This window comes from Pristiophorus japonicus, chromosome 1, assembly GCF_044704955.1.
Source record: "Pristiophorus japonicus isolate sPriJap1 chromosome 1, sPriJap1.hap1, whole genome shotgun sequence".
Taxonomy (NCBI): Eukaryota; Metazoa; Chordata; class Chondrichthyes; family Pristiophoridae; genus Pristiophorus; species Pristiophorus japonicus.
The window spans coordinates 319,671,139-319,691,911 of NC_091977.1; the positions used below are offsets into that span (position 1 = coordinate 319,671,139).

General features: G+C 43.7%; 1 protein-coding gene across 12 annotated transcripts in view; it reads left to right on the top strand.

Moving 5' to 3' along the window:
• The window catches only part of znf516 (zinc finger protein 516), a 309,840-nt gene that overhangs the window by 206,579 nt on the left and 82,488 nt on the right, over window positions 1-20,773 (top strand). For all 12 annotated transcript variants that reach the window (XR_011594882.1, XM_070888589.1, XM_070888587.1 and 9 more), the window contains one exon: window positions 11,169-12,746. Coding sequence is in view for 11 of the 12 variants with exons in the window: in XM_070888589.1 (XP_070744690.1) it covers window positions 11,169-12,746 (1,578 nt within the window). In the remaining variant the exon portion in view is untranslated. The remainder of the gene's footprint in view (window positions 1-11,168; window positions 12,747-20,773) is intronic.

Genomic DNA, 20,773 nt, shown 5'->3' on the forward strand with positions numbered 1-20,773 from the left:
GCTGTTGTTGAAATCTATCTGAGTGTAGCATGTAATTTAAGTTCCCGGCTTCTTTGAAAGCTAATATTGCAGTTGTCATTTCCCATTGGTCGCGGTTTATAGGAACATAGAATCATAGGAACAGGAGTAGGCCATTCAGCCCCTCAAGCCTGTTCCGCCATTCAATTAAATTATCGATGATCTGTACCTTAACTCCATCTGCAGCTCCATAATCCTTAAGACTCTTAACAAAAATCTAGTTTTGATATTTTCAATTGACCCCTAGCCTCAATAGCTTTTTGGGAAAGAGTTACAAATTTCCACTAACTTTTGTTGTGCATTCTGTTGCAAAATGTGATCTAAACTGTCCATTTTCAACTAGAACATTGACCGTTTTTGTTTTCCAAATTGAGCAGAAATAATTCCGAAACATTGGCCATACAGATGATTACAGTATTGTTGTTGATACTCAAATGCCACCTCTTTTATTCCAAAAGAAGCATTCATATCCATCATCGCAAGCTGGGCAGTTTAAAATCTATGCCGTGTCCTTTGTGATATAAAGAAAAAACAGGAAGTTTATTACTACATCAGTAAGTACAGGGGGGATAACAAGGTGCGAAGAATTTATTGAACCGCCCAAGATAACCGGCGGGTTTAAGACATTATAAACGGTGCCTTTGTAATTGCCTCCAATGTTAACAGGTACATGGTTAGTGATGTTTGCCCAATATAAGTGCCCGTCTGTGGTAAGTGTGGACGGTGTAAGTACACCATGGCCACATTCACTGGGAATTACATCATCACTTTATCTCGGACTGCTTCAGTGCAGTGGAGAGTTTCAAGCACGGAGCTACCAGAGAAATGGGCACTGATTTGGGAGGCGACAATAAATTCGAGCACTTTGGAGTAGAAAGGGCGGTTGGGAACAGGGTGGTAGTTTTGCAAGGGCAGATTGACTGAGGGCGGTTATTAATAGAAGGAATAGAACAACATTTAGAGTTTGTAACCATATACAAACAAAGGAAAAGGTGCTGAATCATGTTTCAATGTGGTTTTTCGAAGGGTAAATGGCTGATAAGCGATTATCAGGCTGCTTACATTACACGGAGCTTTCACTTTGTTAAACTGTATGAATTGCTGGCAGTACAAACTGTACTTTACGACCATTTGCTGGCAGTATCTTTTTCCCTATTTCCCTAAAAGTTTGCATTTATTTGAGTTAAAGCTGACATCTGTCACACTAACTGAAAGCACACATGTCTAATGGAAAGCAGTTAAGTGTTTGGTAGTCATGTTTAAAAAAAATGTTTTCCCGGTTTATAATTCTTGAGGAGGTAGTATCTTAGGCTGGAATTTCCTGTGTATTTATTCCGGTGGGGCGCATGCAATCGGGACGTAAAGCGAACTACCCGGCATAAAAGATCAAGGAAACTCGGGTACTAGTGTGTTACACACGTAATTCCATTATGCCCAAATTTCCTCGCTCTTTTATGCTTGTCTCTCAATCTCTGCCCCCGATCACGCCTCGGCTCATTATAATGGTTCCGCCCCCAGGCTAAAGAGCCAGATACGGAAATTTCCTGCATTTATGCTAGCCCAAAATGGGTGTAAAATTAAGCCCAGCATTTTAAGTGCACCAGGAAAGAAAATTAATGTTTCTGTTTTTATTGCGATTTTTTTTGAGCTATTTTAAAATTTATCCTCACTGAGAACTTCTCTGTACTTTCGGTTTCTTTCAATGCATTTTTATGCTATCTGTCTAAAGAAAGAAAGAAAGAGCTTGTTTTACACGACCTCAGGACGTCCCAGATTGCTTCACCACCAATGAAGTATTTTTAAAGTACAGTCACTATTGTAATGTCGGAAATGTGGCAGCCAATTTGAGCACAGCAAGGTCCCACGAACAACAATGTGATAATGAGCGGATAATCAGTTTCATTTGTGAAATAAAAACAGAAAATACTGGAAATACTCAGCAGGTCAGGCAGCATCTGTGGAGAGAGAAACAGAGTTAATGTTTCAGGTAAATGAACTGGAAAAAGTTTGAGATTTTTAAGCAAGTGTAGGGGCAGGGAAAGGGAGAGGGGTGGACAGAACAAGAGGGTGGGTCTTTGATAGGGTGGAAGGCAGGAGGGATTAAAAGACAAAAGGGAAGATGGTGCAAGGCAAAAGGAGATGGTAATGGGAGAAGGTAAGAAACAAAAGATGAGTCTGAGGGGGGGGGAATTTCCCCCTTCTTTAAGGGGGCGGTAAGGCCTTTCCGCCCAGGGCAGGCGGCAGGGCCGACCCATCCAGAATTGCCTCCGGGCTGGGGACAGCGGGAATGGGTTTTCGCCACGCCCATGTTTCTGCCCGGCACCGACCCCTTTTCTGCCCCACGGGGGAAATTGCCCAGCGGGAGCACAGACGCCGCCGGTCAGTGCCCTTGACAGCTTCGTGCAGTGCAAAGCTGCCAGTGGCTGGGCAGTGCAACTGTCCTTAAAGAGGAGAGTGCACTGCCGCAGCCGCCATTTTGTTTCAATTGTCGGCCGAATCCTGAGTCAGCCTGACAATGGCCCAGCCGAAACCCTCCCTGGTGGCCTAGTGGGCTCGACGTAGGCATCACACCTAAGTGAAGGGGGGGGGGGGGAACACGTTGTGATGCGTTAGCGTGACGCATCAGCGCAACGGGGCATGTCCGCATCGCACTGATGTCATTACCGCCATGCTGACATGGTCAGTGTGGCGGTGATGGACACTGCCCCGCTACCGACCGGAACCTGCCCCTACAGCGCCCCAAAGCGCTGGGTGGTGGTGTCAGAACTAAAGAGACGAATTATCCAGCTCCTTCCTCTGAAAGTTTTCGGATTAATCGAATTGCCCTCCCCAATTTCCCGCTGAGGGCAATTTCGTCCCTTAAATGTCCTCTTCTAGGAATGCCCACCTTGAAGAAGTTCTGCTCTTCTCTCCGATGGAATTTCCTTTGTCTCTTTTACCTTGTTCATCTTCATTGCTTTCTGTTTCCCTTCTCGACTCATCTTTTGTTATTTAACTTGTCTCATTACCATCTCCTTTTGCCTGCCTCAGTACCGGCATTGGGAGTGTCAGCCTAGGTTTCGTGCTCAGGTCTCTCTGGAGTGGGACTTGAACCCACAACCTTCTGACTCAAAGGCGAGCGTGTTGTAAATCATTATTAACAATTGAAAAGCTTCCCCAATTGCCTGTTCTTAGTAGATTGGGGACATATTTGTGGTTCACACATACTGAGGTCCAGATCTCAAACGGAGAAACGAGAGGAGATTCTGGGTGATTCTTGCAGAGAGGAGGAGAAAACAGATAGTTACACCTCTCTGACTCTCCTAGCAGCCATTTCAGTGTGACATTTGTGAACATCTAGGAGCAGGGTGCTTGTCCATCGGCTAATGATGGTGACTACTGTGAGGGAGGAGACCTAGCAAAATAAGGAAATTCAGTTAATCCTGTTATGTGCAGCATAGTCTGAGGGCAGATAACACTTCTTTATTCATGACTGTGCTACTGAAGATGACGTGTGTGTAATAAGCAACACTTTGCATCAATCACTATTCCATTCCATATTTATATCTGTAAGTGTTAGTTTAAGTTCCAGATGGAAATTTAAACATGTTTTCTAATAATAATCATCCTAGCTTTAGGTGTTAATGCCCGACAATCTAGCTGCATTCTTTCCACATGAAACTCAAACTCAAACTTTACATAGAATTACATAGAATGTACAGCACAGAAACAGGCCATTCAGCCCAACAGGTCCATGCCGATGTTTATGCTCCACACGAGCCTCCTCCCACCCCTCTTCATCTCACCCTATCAGCATAACCTTTAACCTTCTGTTTCTTTCTCCCGCATGTGTTTATCCAGCTTCACCCTTAAATACATCTATGCTGTTCGCCTCAACTACTCCATGTGGTAGTGAGTTCCACATTCTCACCATTCTCTGGGTAAAGAGGTTTTTCCTGAATTCTCTATTGGATTTATTAGTGACTATTTTATATTTATGGACCCTAGTTCTGGTCTCGCCCATACGTCTACCCTATCAAAACCCTTTCATGATCTTAAAGACCTCTAGCAGGTCACCCCTCAGCTTTCTTTTTGCTCGGGAAAAAATCCCCAGCCTGTTCTTTCTTTCCTGATAGTTATAACCTCTTAGTTGTGGTATAATTCTTGTAAATCTTTTCTTGCACTTTCTTCAGTGCCTCTATCACATTTTCCTTAGATGCCTTTAAATAATGAAGAGGAATTTTGCATGTAGAGGAGGAGTAGTGGGCAAATTTCTGATGGTAATATTTCAGGCTAATGCGTATTAAATCAGATGTTAAATATAAGCAAACATCAAGAACTGGAGGAGCTGAGCCAGTAGCTTTGCGCACGCCAAGGGATTTTTGCCAGTGTATAATTGCCTGGTACCTGTTTTGTTTAGATGTATTTTTAATGCCACTTTAAAGCCGTATTATCTGTAGTTCCAGTGAAACTAGATTCCCCGTTGAAGGTTGATGCAGTCTCTGCTGCTCTCTAGTGAAGAAAGTGCTCGGAAGGATGATTAAAATCACACCGATCTGCAGCTGATATTTCCGTGCAGTTGCAGTTTGGAAGTGGAACCACCTAGTGGCATGTTTTTGATTTACAGGCTATTCGATTCAGAAGAATATCGCTTGAGCTTTTGACAGAAAATGTAAAGAAAACTTTAAATCGGGACAGTGCACATAATCAAATGCCAGAAAGTGTAGATTATGAATATATTTTTCAGCTAGCAAATCTTATTTATGATAATCTTCATGGCAGACTCTAGGGGGTGAAGTTAGGCCCGTTTCCTGATGAAAATTAAATGCAAAGAGGCCCAACTTAAGGAGCTAAACTCGAATAGCATCGTAGACACGATCTGACGCCATATTGGTTCAAGTATTGTGGAGACATCTGCAGACCTAAAACAGGTGTTAGGCCCCTTGATTATGTTAATAAGGGGCCCAACAATGCCTGTTTCAGGACTTAAGCCGGAAATTGGTTTTCCCAGGCTTCGGGCCTGCTGCATTCAGGACTGACTGGCATACTCTGGCCTAACCTGGAGTCCTTCTCCGTCGGTCATGCTAATCCCTGGTGAGCGGTTCCTTGGGCTTCAACTCGCTGTACGAATAAGGCCGGCTGGCCAATTTGGAGTGGTCCTGCCACCAGCCTCCTCATGTCTGGATCCGAGGGTCGATCAGATTGCCAGGCCTTGGTTTTTAATATGCTTCGGGCTGGATTTTAGGCTTTCATGTTTTTGGGGTGATAATGGCGGTAGGGCGGGAAAGTTAGCGGCCGGGAATAGTATGCACCTCAGTAGGTAAGTTTGGGCATCTGGGCCCTGCATCAGGGGGCAGAGCGCTAAGGGAGGTGTTGTACATCTCTCTTGGCACTAGGATGGGAAACTCCTGAGCTAAAGAGTGCTCCGAGAGATGTCGGGGTGGGGAGGAGGGGAAACCTAAAAAAACCCCACAAAAACATTGCCCACGCCACCTCAAAACAAATTGCTAAAAAAATTTAAAGAAAAAACAATCACACTTACCTTAGGAGTCCATTACTCACCTCTTCACCGACGGGGTGGGTGAACCACCCTGATATCCCAGGTAGACAGGTCAGGCAGAAGCTCAAACTCGCGCCAGTGTCGCTATCAGGGGCGTTGCACAGAAGAACTGCTCCGCAAGACCTGACCCAAGGATCGCTGTGGGACGCTAGAGGCTGACTGCCCAACCTATAGACCTCATCACTGCTATTGCCGTTGCTCTGGGGCATAAAACGGAGCGGAGAAGACCGGAAAATCTAACCCTTTCTGTCTGATCAGCTAATAATTAGGTATGTTAGTCTTTAGTACCTATAACATCAACAACAACAACTTGCATTTATATAGAGCCTTTAATGTAGTAAAACATCCCAAGGCACTTCACGATTATCAAACTAAATTTGACACCGAGCCACAAAAGGAGATATTAGGACAGGCAGCCATTTTAAGGAGCGTCTTAAAAGAGGAGAATGAGTTAGAGACAGAGAGGTTTAGGGAGGGAATTCCAGAGCTTAGGACCGAGGCAGCTAAATGCATGGCTTCCAATGGTGGAGCGATGGAAATCAGGGATGTTCAAGAAGTCAGAATTGGAGGAACGCAGATATCTGGGAGGGTTGTAGGGTTGGAGGAGGTTGCAGAGAAAGGGAGGGGTCGAGGCTCATCTTTGGGAGCTGTACAAATCAACTGCTTGTAATTACAATTATTCTATACACAGGGAGATATCTTATTTATAATGTACAGTGTCAGCTGTGACTCAGTGAGTAGCACTCTCACCTCTGTGTCAGCAGGTTGTGAGTTTAAGTCCCACTCCAGTGATTTGATGACATAATCCAGGCTGACATTCCCAGTGCAATACCGAGGGAGTGCTGCACTGTCGGAGGTGCCGTCTTTCATATGAAATGTTAAACCGAGGCCCTGTTTGCCTGCTCAGGTGGATGTAAGAGATCCCATGACACAATTTCGAAGAAGAGCAGGGGTCTCCCAGGTGACCTGGCCAATATCAAGCAACATCACAAAAACAGATTATTTAGTCATATCACATTGCTGTTTGTGGAATCATGCTGTGCACAGATTGGCTGTCGCATTTCTTGCATTACAACAATGACTACACTTCAAAAGCACTTCATTGGCTGTAAAGCGCTTTGGGATGTCCTGAGGTCGTGAAAGGTGCTATATAAATCCACGGCTTTCTTTCTTTACAGTAGCAGATTAAGGCCAAATTCAACCCAGGTTCTAGACTCTGCCTCTGTAAATTATTTCAATACTCTAACTCTGCGATCAGTGATTACCCCTCAGCGAGAAGGCTCACTGACCTTTCAGATGACTAGGACTGGAGGGACGAGTTGGTCACATGTTACTAGAAACTGCTGGATGTACTTGCCACCTAAATGCCCAAACCCTCCCACCACATGTTCTCTCCCTTGTGTGTTATTATCTCCCCCCATCTGCTACCATGTACTGGATTAAATTGCTATTACAAAATGACATAAAAATGGAGTTTACGCTACGGAGTGGAGAAGAACACAGTTTTAATCCCTTTCACCCTTGCCACCCCCACCCCCTTCCCACCACTGGAGTTCATGATCTCAACAGTTGCAAGTAGTCTACTGCTACACGCCTCCTGGTGACCAAGTTAAGAGCAGCTTTGTTATAGGTTTGGGAATAAGTCACCATCCTGTTTGGGTATGATTTGTGGCTCAGTGGTTAGCCCTCTTGTTTCTGAGCCAGAGAGTTGTGGGATCCAGTCCCGCGCTAGAGATTTAAGCGCAGAATCCATGCTGCCACTCCAGTGCTGATGGAGTGCTGCACTTTCAGAGGTGCTGTCTTTCAGATGAGAAGTTAAACCGAGGCCCCGAGTGCCCTCTTTCTGATTTATCTGCTCTTGGTGATGTCCTAAGCTTTTGCCCGATGTCTAGATTTCTCAAATAAAAATTTTTTTTAGTTACACTCAGTAATAGGTTGATATTGGCAGTGAGATGACTAATTCAGGTCATCTGACACTTGGTGAAGGGAATGATATGTGGTGTATAATGACCTTAAGCAGGGAACAAAGTGAAAGGGAAGACTGAAACAAAACAAGACTACAGTCAGAGTTATGGTAGAGGTCATTGTGCATCTGAGTCATTTCATGATGGTCACAATTTATAAAGTTGAATTAATAATGCCATGAACTGTTCAAGGTTTTCTTCTATTTTTGTTAATAATTTATGTGCAAAATTAAAATATATTTGACATTTTTTGGGGATCATTGGCGATAATTCAGTGACATCATAATTCAGAGGTGGTTAGGCCAGATTTGGAGCCATGGATAAAATAAAGCATACAGAGCTGAATGAAGAAATGATTTGTGCAGTTGGCTTTTGTCACTAAAATCAAACGTTTTTTTAGGGTTTTATAGACCAGCCCTGTGCAGTTAGGCTTTAACAACACACATAAACAACGCTGATTTTGACTTGTAAAATGGACAGGACGTGAATTATGGAAACTTGTTATGGATCAGGCTAAAAGTTAGTGCTGATCCAATAGACCAAGGTCTGTAAGTACAGCGATGTACTAGTGTCTAGCAGTGTAACTAGTCCAAATAGCCAAAGTGAGCCCTTTCTTTTGCCTTTCCATGCTCCTCGCATTGCCCTCCATGTGAAAGAGGTCTTGTGTGTAGCTACTCATGAATACTAGAACATACATTAATGACAGTTTTTGAATTGCCAATGTTTATTTTAGTAGATTTCAACGACTGCCTTGTTGTATAGTGGGTTCCGATATCCACAGTCTCTTCACCCAGTGTCATCTTACAGCAACAACAACTTGCATTTATATAACGCCTTTCATGTAGTAACAGCGTCCCAAGGCACTTCACAAACAAAATTTGAGATTGAACCACATAAAGAGATAATAGGACAGGTGAACAAAAGCCTGGTCAAAGAGGTATGTTTTAAGGAGCGTCTTAAAAGAGGAGAGAGAGGTTGAAAGGAGGAGAGGCTTAGGGAGGAAATTCCAGAGCTTAGGGCCCAAGCAGCAGAAAGCACGGCCACCGATGGTGGATTGAATAAAATCGGGAATGCGCAAGAGGCCAAAATTTGAGGAGCGCAGAGATCTCGAAGGGGTACAGGGCTGGAGAAGGTTACAGAGATAGGAATGGGGGAGGCCATGAAGAGATTCGAACACAGGGATGAGAATTTTAAACTTGAGGCGTTACCAAACCGGGAGCCAATGTAGGTCAGCGAGCACTGGGGTGATGGATGAGCGGGACTTAGTGCGAGTGAGGAAATGCTTTTGTTTGCCTATATAACAGTCATTAAATGTGTGAAGAGCTTAGAGATGTTTTCACCTGGTAGATGCATTTATTAATGTTCAATAGTTGAAAGTAGAAATATGCACTAAAAATGAAATCTATCTTGTATTTTCAATTTTCCCAAGTCATGATATTAATAAGGGATCTACTGATTTTTAAAAATGTATCATTTAATGTGTACTTCCTTTGGAGGACATACATATCTACATGTCACATCTTTAAAAAAATATTTTTTTCTATATTAAAAGCACTGGTTAGATTCATTTAATTATGTATCTGAAAGACAACACTGTAAAAAGCAATAGTTAGGCCAGAGCTAGAGTACTGCGTACAGTTCTGGTCACCACATTGCAGGAAATATGTGATTGCACTAGAAAAGGTACAGGGGAGTTGTACGAGGATGTTGCCTGGACTGGAGAATTTTAGCTATGAGGAAAGATTGGATAGGCTGGGTTTGCTTTCTTTAGAACAGAGGAGGCTGAGGGGAGACCTCATTGAGGTGCATAAAATTATGAGAGGCCTAGGTAGAGTGGATAAGAAGAACCTATTTCCCTTAGCAGAGAGGTTAATAACCAGGGGTCATAGATTTAAAGTAATTGTCAGAAGGATGAGAGAGGAGTTGAGAAGAAATTCTTTTCACCCAGAGGGTGGAGGGGGTCTGGAACTCACTGCCTGAAAGGGTGGTAGAGGCAGAAACCCTAACCGCATTTAAAAACTACTTGGATATGCACTTGAAGTGCTGTAACCTACAATGCTATGGACCAAGAGTTGGAAAGTGGGATTAGGCTGGATCGCTCTTTTTCAGCCGGCACAGACACGATGGGCCAAATGGCCTCCTTCTGTGCCTTAATCGTCTATGATTCTATGGCTTAGAAAGGCGATGTGCCCTTTCATACATAACATGCACCCAGTCATTTTAGATTTGGAATTTAATTTTGTGTTTTGCCAATTTAGCAGGATGATGCCAAATTACATTATTTGCCAGTTAGCTTCACATAAAACTGAACACGATCCAGAAATGAACAAAAACACAAATAGCTAACGCTTTGTAACTCTTTAATGTAAGTAGGAGTGCTGCAATGTCGGAGGTTCTGTCTTTTGGATGAGACGTTAAAAGAGGCCCGGTCTGTCTTCTCAGGTTTACGTAAAAGATACCACGGCACCATTTTGGAGAAGAGCAGGGGAGTTCTCCCCAGGTTCCTGGCCAATATTTATCCCTCAACCAACATCCCGAAAATAGAAGATCCGGTCATTTATTTCATTGTTGTTTGTGGGAGCTTGCTTTGTGCCAATTGGCTGCTGTGTTTCCTACATTACTACAGTGACTACACAATTCAAAAAGTATATCATAGACAGGCTAAGCGAGTGGGCAAAAATTTGGCAGATGTAGTACAATGTGGGAAAATGTGAAGTTACCCACTTTGGCAGAAAAAAATAGAAAAGCAAATTATAATTTAAATGGAGAAAAATTGCAAAGTGCTGCAGTACAGAGGGACCTGGGGGTCCTTGTGCATGAAACACAAAAAGTTAGTATGCAGGTACAGCAAGTAATCAGAAAGGCAAATGGAATGTTGACCTTTATGCAAGGGGGATAGAGTATAACAGTATAGCGTATTGGTGAGGCCACACCTGGAGTACTGCGTACAATTCTGGTCTCCTTATTTAAGGAAGGGTATACTTGCATTGGAGGCAGTTCAGAGAAGGTTCGCTAGGTTGATTCCTGAGATGAGGGGGTTGACTTATGAAGATAGGTTGAGTAGGTTGGGCCTATACTCATTAGAGTTCAGAAGAATGAGAGGTGATTTTATCAAAACATATAAGATAATGAGGGGGATCGACAAGGTGGATCTAGAAAGGATATTTCCACTCATAGGGGAAACTAAAACTAGGGGACATAGTCCATTTAAAACTGAGATGAGGAGGAATTTCTTCTCCGAGGGTTGTAAATCTGTGGAATTCTCTGCCCCAGAGAGCTGTGGAAGCTGGGTCATTGAATATATTTAAGGCGGAGATAGACAGATTTTTGAGCGATAAGGGAATAAAGAGTTTTGGGGAGCGGGCAGAGAAGTGGAGCTGAGACCATGATCAGATCAGCCATGATTTTATTAAATGGTGGAGCAGGCTCGAGGGGGCAGGTGGCCTACTCCTCCTATTTCTTATGTTCTTATGTTGGCTACAAAGTGCTTTTTGGACGTCCTGAGGTTGTGAAAAGTGCTGTAAAAATGAAAGTCTTTTCTTTCATATGATTGGTACCACCAGTTCTTCCTGGAGTGTAAAGAAATGTATTTTAATTGTGAATTCTTCTGTTTTGAAAGCCCATTGTGTTTTATTATATCTCCCCAGGAGAAAAGCCATACAAATGTTTGCCTTGTAACTACACAGTGACTGAGTCGCCTTCACTCAATTGCCACATGGACTGCCATCCCTCTGCTCCTCAGAATGAACCTAATGAGGACATTTCAGATCCCACCAACAAGATTCACATCCCTTTGTCTGATACAGCAGGAGCCTTTCTTTCTTCTAGCGATACCACTTGCTATTTGGATGCTAAAGGGATCGCTATAGCCTCTGAGGAATATTGTTCTATTTCTGAAGCAGACGTATCAATGGAAGAACAGAAACAGGAGCTGATTGGATTTTACAGAGTCAATGAAAATACCCTTCAGTCCAGCTCACCCCCAGATTGTCAGAATACATCAAACAGTAGAATGATGTCAAAGAGCTCAGGGTCACCTCAGTTGGAGAGTTCAAATCCCAACATTTTAAGCATAGAAAGCCCTTCACAAGATACAGATAATGCTCGCGCCATCGATACCAACAGAAATGCAGCCCAGGATGAATTCCCTTTGGATTTGACCTCAACATTTTTAAAAAACATTACTTGCAAGGATAATTTTGTTCTGAAGGGCTCACCTACCTCATCGCCACAGAATGCTATGATCATGCACTTTTGCCAGTTTTGTGGTCATGCAACTCTTTACCCCGAAGTTCTCTTGATGCATCAACGTGTCATACACAAGTTGCACCTCAATGCACCAGCTCCAAAATGGCTTCCCAGGAATGGGTTGAAAGCCAAGGATCATGACTTGGTTGGTGTTCCTGGCAGTAGACGCACGGGCCCTCCTCCTGTGCTGAACGGTAAAGGGAGTTCTCCCATGCCCACCTCTAGACTGGTACGTACCCACCCCCCGTGTCAGAGTAAATCGCCAACACCCAAAGCTGCTCCCTTGTCCTCGGGGATCGCTAGCAACTTACTTGATCCATCGCAATCCAGAGTTTCTGTCTCTCCAGCTGGCCCAGGTCTAGATACTTATTGGTGCCAGAGATCAACCAACAGCCATAGGCAATATAGTTTTACTTCAGAACTAAAAGTGAGGTCAAATACAGGTTTACGGCACAAAATGTTACAAGCAGGTAATTTTGAAAACAAGTTTTTTAATACACGTTCTGCAGTTCTGAGATATGGCGTACCAATGGAGAGTATTACAAAATACCAAGATCTATTTTTTCAAGAGGAGGGTGTTGGTTGCGCCGTTTCTGGTAATCATTGTCAACCTTACTCAACAAAGGTTCAAGTCCGTCTAGAGCCAGAATGCCAAGCCTTGCCCAAAGGTGACCAGCACACTAAGCATAAAGCCACTGCTCTGCTTCAACAAGAGTGCAAGTCAATAGGGACAAACGAGCTGGCATCATCAGGGAACTGCGTACGAGAGGGGCAGATGAATCTATTGATGCCACGTCGTTCCAATCCAACGGGGCTCTCTACATCTTTACTCGCTATCGAACAGGAGTCACCTCCAGAACAGGGAGACATGTCCAAGCACGTGGACGCATTTAACATGCTCACGACCTATAGTCCACAAGACCTGTCTGCCTTGTACCAAAGCTGGGGAGCCAACACTCCCTTTTTGGATCCAACAGGTAAACGTAAAGTTAGTACTTCTGTCGTTTTGAAATTGTACAATAAGATAGTGTGCTTTCTTTCCAATGGCTCACGTGAGTTGGTTTCGCACTGAATGTTCAATTAGTAACAAATGCATGAGGTGTTTAAGCCTCAATAATAGTATAACAGTGACTACTCTGAGATAGCATAGGTTTATATGACATTGATAGTTATCGAGTGATAGTTATTAAGTAAACAACGAATGACTAAATATGCTCGAGGTTATTGGAGGAAAAGGGGTTTAATAAATGCCATCAGCTCACTAAAGACTTAGAGATTTTGTATATTCAGAAACAGGTTAAGGAGTTTGCAATTAATTAGAATAGTTGAAATTCATTATCAGTTATACTACTGAAGACAGGACATTGGCCGTTCGCAATCGAAATTCATAGTTAACATAGGAATAGGAACATAGGAACAGGAGCAGGCCATTCAGCCCCTTGAGCCTGTTCCGCCATTCAATTAGGTCATAGCTGATCTGTATCCCAACTCTAGCTGCCCGTTTAGGTTCCATATCCCATAATATCCCTGCCTGAAAAAAATCTATGAATCTCAGTTTTGACATTTTCAGTTGACCCCCAGTCTCAGCAGCTTTTTGGGGGAGAGAGTCCCAGATTTCCACTACCCTTTGTGTGAAGTGCTTCCTGATTTCACCCCTGAACAGTCTAGCTCTAATATTAAGGTTATTTCCCCTTGCTCTGGATTCCCTTCACCAGATGAAATAGTTTCTCTCTGGCTACACTATCAAATCCTTTAATCATCTTAAACACCACAATTAGATTACCCCTTAATCTTCTATATTCAAGTTAACCATTTTAACAATTTCAAATGCCAAGGTTTAAATAGCCCTAGATTGTCTAGATATGCTGCAGCCATCATGGCAGGCTTGATGGACCAGATGGTCTTTTCCTGCCTATCAATTTCGACTGTTCGTATCTCATGCTGACAGCAGTGGAATTGCTCTGGTCGGCCTCATTTAAATGTGTTCAGATTGCTCATGGTGCTATTCCCACCTGCGGTTGGGTTCTCAGAATTGAATGGCAGGGGGGAGCGAAATTGAATGGTGCTGCGGGATTGAATTCCTGCAGCAACTTAAAGACCAGGCAGCCTCACCCAGCTGGAACCATTTTACTCACTCCACTACTCTACTAAAAATTGAAGCAATTAGGTAATGTTTATCATCAGTCCCTTGCTTCATTATAGTGTGTGCTACAGACCTTTAAAGCTTCCTCCATATTTTCCCTGGTAACACTAAACACCTGTTGAATGCTAGCTTCACTCGGGCAATAATGGCGGAGGATAAGACATATAAGGCATTACTGCCTTATTTAATTAGAGTCATCATCATCATAGGCAGTCCCTCGAACGAGGATGACTTGCTTCCACGAGAGTTCACAGATGTTTCAATGAAGGACCCAATGTTCCAGTCCTGAACTCCAGTTGAGGGGGTGGAAGATGCCTGTGCACGAATTTTTTTAACGTGTGGTGACCGTTACACATCAGCCACCACAAGGTCTTGACAAAGCTAGGCCTTTATCCAGGGGCAAGGATTAACCAGGACGACTGGAGACCTGCTCTGCTGCACGGACCTAGTGCGCACATATATCGCAGTGTGGGCAGGACCATGCTGCCCCTGGGCCCTCGGCTTTTCTGGGCCCCGTACCCTCATTCGCCGCACGTCCGCCACGATGTTCCAGGGCCCGGCGCTCCAGCTCTATTTATAGCCCCGACCTGCGGTGGTGTTCTCACAGGTCAGGGCGGCCCACAATGTTCCAGGGCCCACACTCCAGCGCTATTTATAGCCCCGACCTGCCCTGCTGATGACCCACAGCGCCTCATGGATGCCCAATTTTGAGCTGCTAGATCTGTTCTGAATCTATCCCATTTAGCTTGGTGGCAGTGCTACACAACATCCCCATGTTGGTTCTCTCACCACCTGCCGCAGGGCCAGTCTGGCAGCTATGTCCTTCAGGACTTGGCCAGCTTGGTCAGTAGTGGTGCTACTGAGCCATTCTTGGTGATGGACATTAAAGTCCCCCCACCCAGAGTACATTCCGTGCCCTTGCTTCCTTCAGTGCTGCTCCCAAGTGGTGTTCAACATGGAGGCATACTGATTCGTCAGCTGAGGGAGGGCGGTAGGTGGTAATCAGTAGGAGGCTTCCTTGCGCATGCTTGACCTGAAGCCATGAGATTTCATGGGGTGCGGAGTCAATGTTGAGGACACCCAGGGACACTCCCTCCTGACTGTATACCACTGTGCTGCCACCTCTGGTGGGTCTGTCCTGCCGGTGGGACAGAACATACCCAGGGATGGTGATGGAAGAATCTGGGACATTGGCTGAAAGGTATGATTCTGTGAGTATGACTATGTCAGGCTGTTGCTTGACTAGTCTGTGGGACAGTTCTCCCAATTTTGGCACATGTCCCCAGACATTCATGAGGAAGACAGGGTTGGGTGTGCCGTTGTCGTGTCCAAAGGTACCGAGGTAAATGCCTGGTGGTCCGTCCTGTTTTATTTTTATTATTGTTTTTCGTAACGATTGTGTACAACTGAGTGGCTTGATCGGCTATTTCAGGGAGCAATTTGGAGTCAACCACATTGCTGTGGGTCTAGAGTCACATATAGGCCAGACCGGGTAAGGATGGCAGATTTCCTTCCCGAAAGGACATTAGTGAACCAGGTGGGTTTTTACGACAATCCGATAGTTTCATGGTCACCATTACTGATACTAGCTTTTTATTCCAGATTGTAATTAACTGAATTTAAATTTCCCAGCTGCCATGGTATTGTCACTGGTGGCAATGAACACCTGGGCTATCGCTATGGCCTTACTCAAGGTCGGGTTCGCTGCAGTAAGAAGTTTGCGAAGTATAGTTTTGTAGCCAATGCCAAGTACGAAAAAGTCTCTGAACATGTGGTCCAAATGTCCTTCAAATTCGCAATGTCCTGCAAGGCGTCTTAGCTCGGCGACATAACTCGCCACTTCCTGGCCTTCAGACCTTTTGTAGGTGTAGAACCGGTACCTCACCATCAGAACGCTTTCCTTCCGGTTCAAATGTGCCCGGACCAGTGTGCACAAATCGTCGTACAATTTCTCCGTGGGTTTCGCTGGAGTGAGCAGATTCTTCATGAGGGCGTATGTTGGTGCCCCACAGACGGTGAGGAGGATTGGCCTTCATTTGGTAGCGCTCTCTTCCCCATCGAAGTATTGGTCGAGTCACTCCACAAAAGTTTCCCAATCATCTTCCTCCAAAAATTTCTCCAGGATGCCCACTGTTCTCTGCATCATTGGGTTCGCTATCTGTATCTCGTCGCCAGTTGTTGTATAAGGAGAAAGAGTCAGACTGTATAGTATGAGCTCGAAGTAAAGTGTGACCTTAGTCTTTTATTGCAGGTCTCCAGAGTGCCTCTCCAACCTGTGAAGCCTCCTTAAATACCTGTGCTCCCAAGGGATTATGGGATCCCTTGGGACTCCAGGGGATGAGCACCCTGGTGGCTGTACAGAGTAAATACAAGTATATATATATATAACAGTTCCTATGACTACATTATTATATTTTCTAGTGTTCTTATAAACTTAGTATCTGCTACTACACCAGACCACTACTGGTGCTTCCTACTATAGGCAACTTGCATCTTTTTGAATAAAATTCCAATTTAGTGCCAAAATTTGCTGCATTATTGCAAGCTCTGTGCTGCAGACTATCTTTCACTGGCAACTGGATATCGCCTCGTCAAACTCACCTTACTTTGATCTCTTACAGCTACCTGCATAGTAACTTTAAAGCCATTAGTCTGGACTCAATTTAAACCCACATCCTAGAACTTGAATCCACTGCACCTCCCATCACCCCCAAGAACTTATAGTCCACTATAAATCGTGCCCCAATACTCATTTAGCTATAGTGGTGTGCTAAAATACCACTAACCTACTGACCCATCTACCCTCACGTAATTGTAATATGTAACTTTATCTGTTCTTCCCTCACTCTCGAATTGCACCATGTACAAGAGATGGGATTACGTGATTTCTGAAAACCCTCTGGTAATCAACAAAATACTTTTATTTTTCCCAAATAAAGTGACAACATAAAACGCGCTTTTAAAGGAATGCCACAAATTCCAGCCATGTACTGCTATCATTTGATGAACTTGAGCATATACAAAGTGTTGTCTTGACAGCACAAACAACAATGTCCACTGTGAGCCCTGCTTTTGTTCAGAATACTGGCAATACACCACAACAATGCTTTGATGTCTACTTGAGTAGTGAAAGACTTTTTTTTGAAGAATTGAATCTTTTAATTCATGCAAAATCTTCAAAAAATTAACTTAAAAAAAAAAGTTGTTTTATATTCTCAGCCCTACCCCTTAGTCTCTCCACACACTGTTCTTGGTTAAAAGGGCACACAGGTAAACTGTTCTCAGACTTCTGCCTGTGCCATTCTGCAACCACTAAGATGTGCATAGCCCGCCTCGTAATTTTCCTTCCTCATCAGTGGAGACACATCTGCCTCCACTGAGCACCAACCTGTGGCACTCCAGCCAAGTTTAGCAATCCATCACAGATGGGAGCGTGGGCATGAACTGGCACCAGTTCCTCTGCAGTACAGTGGTGTTTCAACAACTGATACTGTGCCCAGATCTTAACATTTCTCTCGATTGATCTTCTGTCCAATTAAAGGAATACATAGTACAGAACATTTTAAAATTCACAATATTTTAGGGAAAACGGAAACGGTTAATGGCTCTTTTTATTTTCCACTCAAAATATGACCTATCCTCAAAGTACAAGTGGCTGTATTTCCTATTTATTTTAATAGGAGGTTCGGCAGGTAGCTGTCAACTGAGAACCACTCTGCATGATTTTGCTTTGTACTCCTCTATGTTTACAGAGTAGAAAGTAGCCACTTACTTACAGTAGAAAATAGCCACTTCAATGTGAACAGAAATTCCTGGAAATCTATCAGATTTACCTGAAACATTAGTCTATCTTTTCTCTTTACTGCCCAATTAGCTTGCTGTGTAGTTCCAAGATTTTCTGCTTTTATTTCATATTTCCAGCACCCAGTTTTTTTCTTCTCAGAAGCAACTTTTAAGTACACACAGGGCAGTTTTTACTATGAAATTAAAACCAAAGTAGGCTATTCTCAATATGAACATGCCAGTGACATAATAATCATGTTAGTATTCTTCAGACATGAAAAGCCAATAATTGGGAAACCTGAACCATACCAAATCATACAGCACAGTTGGAGACCATTCAGCCCACCGTGCCTGTGTCAGTTCTTTGATAGAGCTATCGAAACTCCTACATGGCAAGTGAACCTCAGGTGGGCAGAGGAAATGTTTCAAGGACGCCCTCAAAGCCTCCTTGATAAAGTGCAACATCCCCACCGACACCTGGGAGTCCCTGGCCAAAGACTGCCCTAAGTGGAGGAAGAGAATCCGGGAGGGCGCTGAGCAGCTTGAGTCTTGTTGCCGAGAGCATGCAGAAAACAAGCGCAGACAGCAGAAAGAGCGTGCAGCAAACCAGACTGTCCACCCACCCTTTCCTCCAACCACTGTCTGTCCCACCTATGACAGAGACTGTAATTCCCGTGTTGGACTGTTTAGTCACCTGAGAACTCACTTTTGGAGTGGAAGCAAGTCTTCCTCGATTTCGAGGGATTGCCTTTGACGAGAGCTACCTATTAGTCTCACTGACCCGTGGTCTTTCCTCATAGCCTTGTAAATATTCAAGTATTTATCCAATTCCCTTTGAAAAGTTACTGTTGAATCTGCTTGCACCGCCCTTTCAGACAGTGCATTCCAGATCAGAACAACTCACGAACTAACAAAAACATCCTCCTCATCGCCCCTTGATTCTTTTGCCAATTATCTTAAGTCTGTGTCCTCTGGTTACCGAACCTTCTCCCACCGGGTTCTCCTTATTTACTCTATCAAAACCATTCATATATGGCGGGCAGGTGCAAATTCAGTTATGTGGAGAGATTGGAGAAGCTGGGGTTGTTCTCTTTAGAGCAGAGAAGGTTAAGGGGAGATATAATACAGGTGTTCAAAATCAGAGTTAAAAAAAGAGAGTAAATAAGGAAAAACTGTTTCCTGTGGTAGAAGGGTCAGTAACCAGAGGACACAGATTTAAGGGTAATCGGTTAAAGAACCGGAGACGACATGAGGAAAAAATGTTTACGCAGCGAGTTGTTATGATCTGCCTAAAAGGGTGGTGGGAGCAGATTCAACAGTAACTTTCAAAAGAAATTAGATAAATACTTGAAGGGGAAACATTTGCAGGGCTATGGGAAAAGGGCAGGGGATGTGGGACTAATGGGATAGCTCTTAAAAAGAGCTGGTATGGGCACGACGGGCCGAATGGCCTCCTTCTGTGCTGTATTGTTCTATGATTCTATCTGGGAGAAATGATACTGGAAACTACTGAGATATGGGCAGGAATCTTACATAACATAACTATTTTTCTCATCTGCCTGTATCACTGCTAAACTGACGGAAAAGCAGAGAAAAGAAAATCCTGCCCAACATTAGGAGTCACAGGTTGTTAACTACATTCTGCCACTGGAAAGCATAATAATTGCCTACCATAACCGTGCTCATATATAGAGAGAGATTTCACTGTTAAATCATCGCTGCTGCCACCTACTGCCATATCTTTTCATTCAGCCGAATACACAAACATCTCCACAGTTCCTGTAAGGGCTGTTCTATGACACCCATTACCAGATGCTGCTGTGGGACATGAATGGTACTTCCAACAGCAACTTGCATTTATATAGTGCCTTTAATGTAGCAAAACGTCCCACGTTGCTTAACAAGAGCGTTATCAATAAAACATTTTGACGAACCATAGAAGAAGATATCAGGGCTACACTTCAAAAGCACTTAGTTAGCTTATAGTGCTTTAAGATGTCATGAAAGGCACAATATAAATGTAAGTTTTTTTTCTTCCTTGCACACAATGTAAAGCTGTGTGTCACAACACAGTCACAACAACAACCTGCTACAATTTCACTTCCACGTTTTACATTGGGCCGGATATTGCTGGAGCGGGGCATCTGCGAATGAATGCCCTGTTAGACTTTTTGCTGCACCCTTCAGCTAGAAAATGTTTGTGCTGTTATTTGTTGGAGGGCAATGGGGCACCTGGGATCTCAGTGAATGACAGGACCAACAGCCTATCTCCTTAACCAATGAGATTTAAGGATGGAGGAAGAAACACAGGAACGACGGAGAAGGAAATCGGGTGAATTAGAGTCAAATCGGGTGCAGAAAGAGAAATAAGAAAGGGAAAGAAAGATTCAATTCAGAGAGAGAGAGAAAAGTGGCAGAAAAAATAGTTTAAAAAAAGTAAAAATTTAAAATTCATTAAAAAAAACTCTTAACAACAAGTTACTACATGCAGGAATGAGACGGAACAGTTTAAATTGTTTCCTTTCTGGACCAGAGCGTTAATGCAATGCTTAACATTGCATTAACAATTATCACATCATTAAAAGGATACTTACGCTGTTAGCTATGAGCCCCAGCTTTTCTTCAGGTCTTCTTTATTGGCAGCTTCAGGTACTATCCTCCTTTCCTTCAAATCTACTGTTATCTCCACTCTCCTTAAAAAAACAACCGTTGACCCCCCCCCCATCCGCCCCATCTCCAACCTCCTTTCGTCTCCAAAGTTTTTGACTGTGTTGTTGCCTCCCAAATCCATGCCATCTTTCCCAGAACTCCTTCTTTGAATCCCTCCAATCAGGTTTCCGCCCTGCATTATCAGCTCCTGCTCACGTCTGCCAAAACTACTCATTATTCCAGAATCATTCTGGAATGCACAGATAAACCCCAACTTCTATTCTCTACTGGTAGCCATCTTCTTAAAACCCCTTCCCTGTCTCCTCCACCCTCACCTCCAACAACAAGTGTGAGGAACTCATGGACTTTTTTGTCTCTAAGATTGAGACCATCTGTTCAACCGCCTCTGCCTCTTCCCTTCTTTCCCTT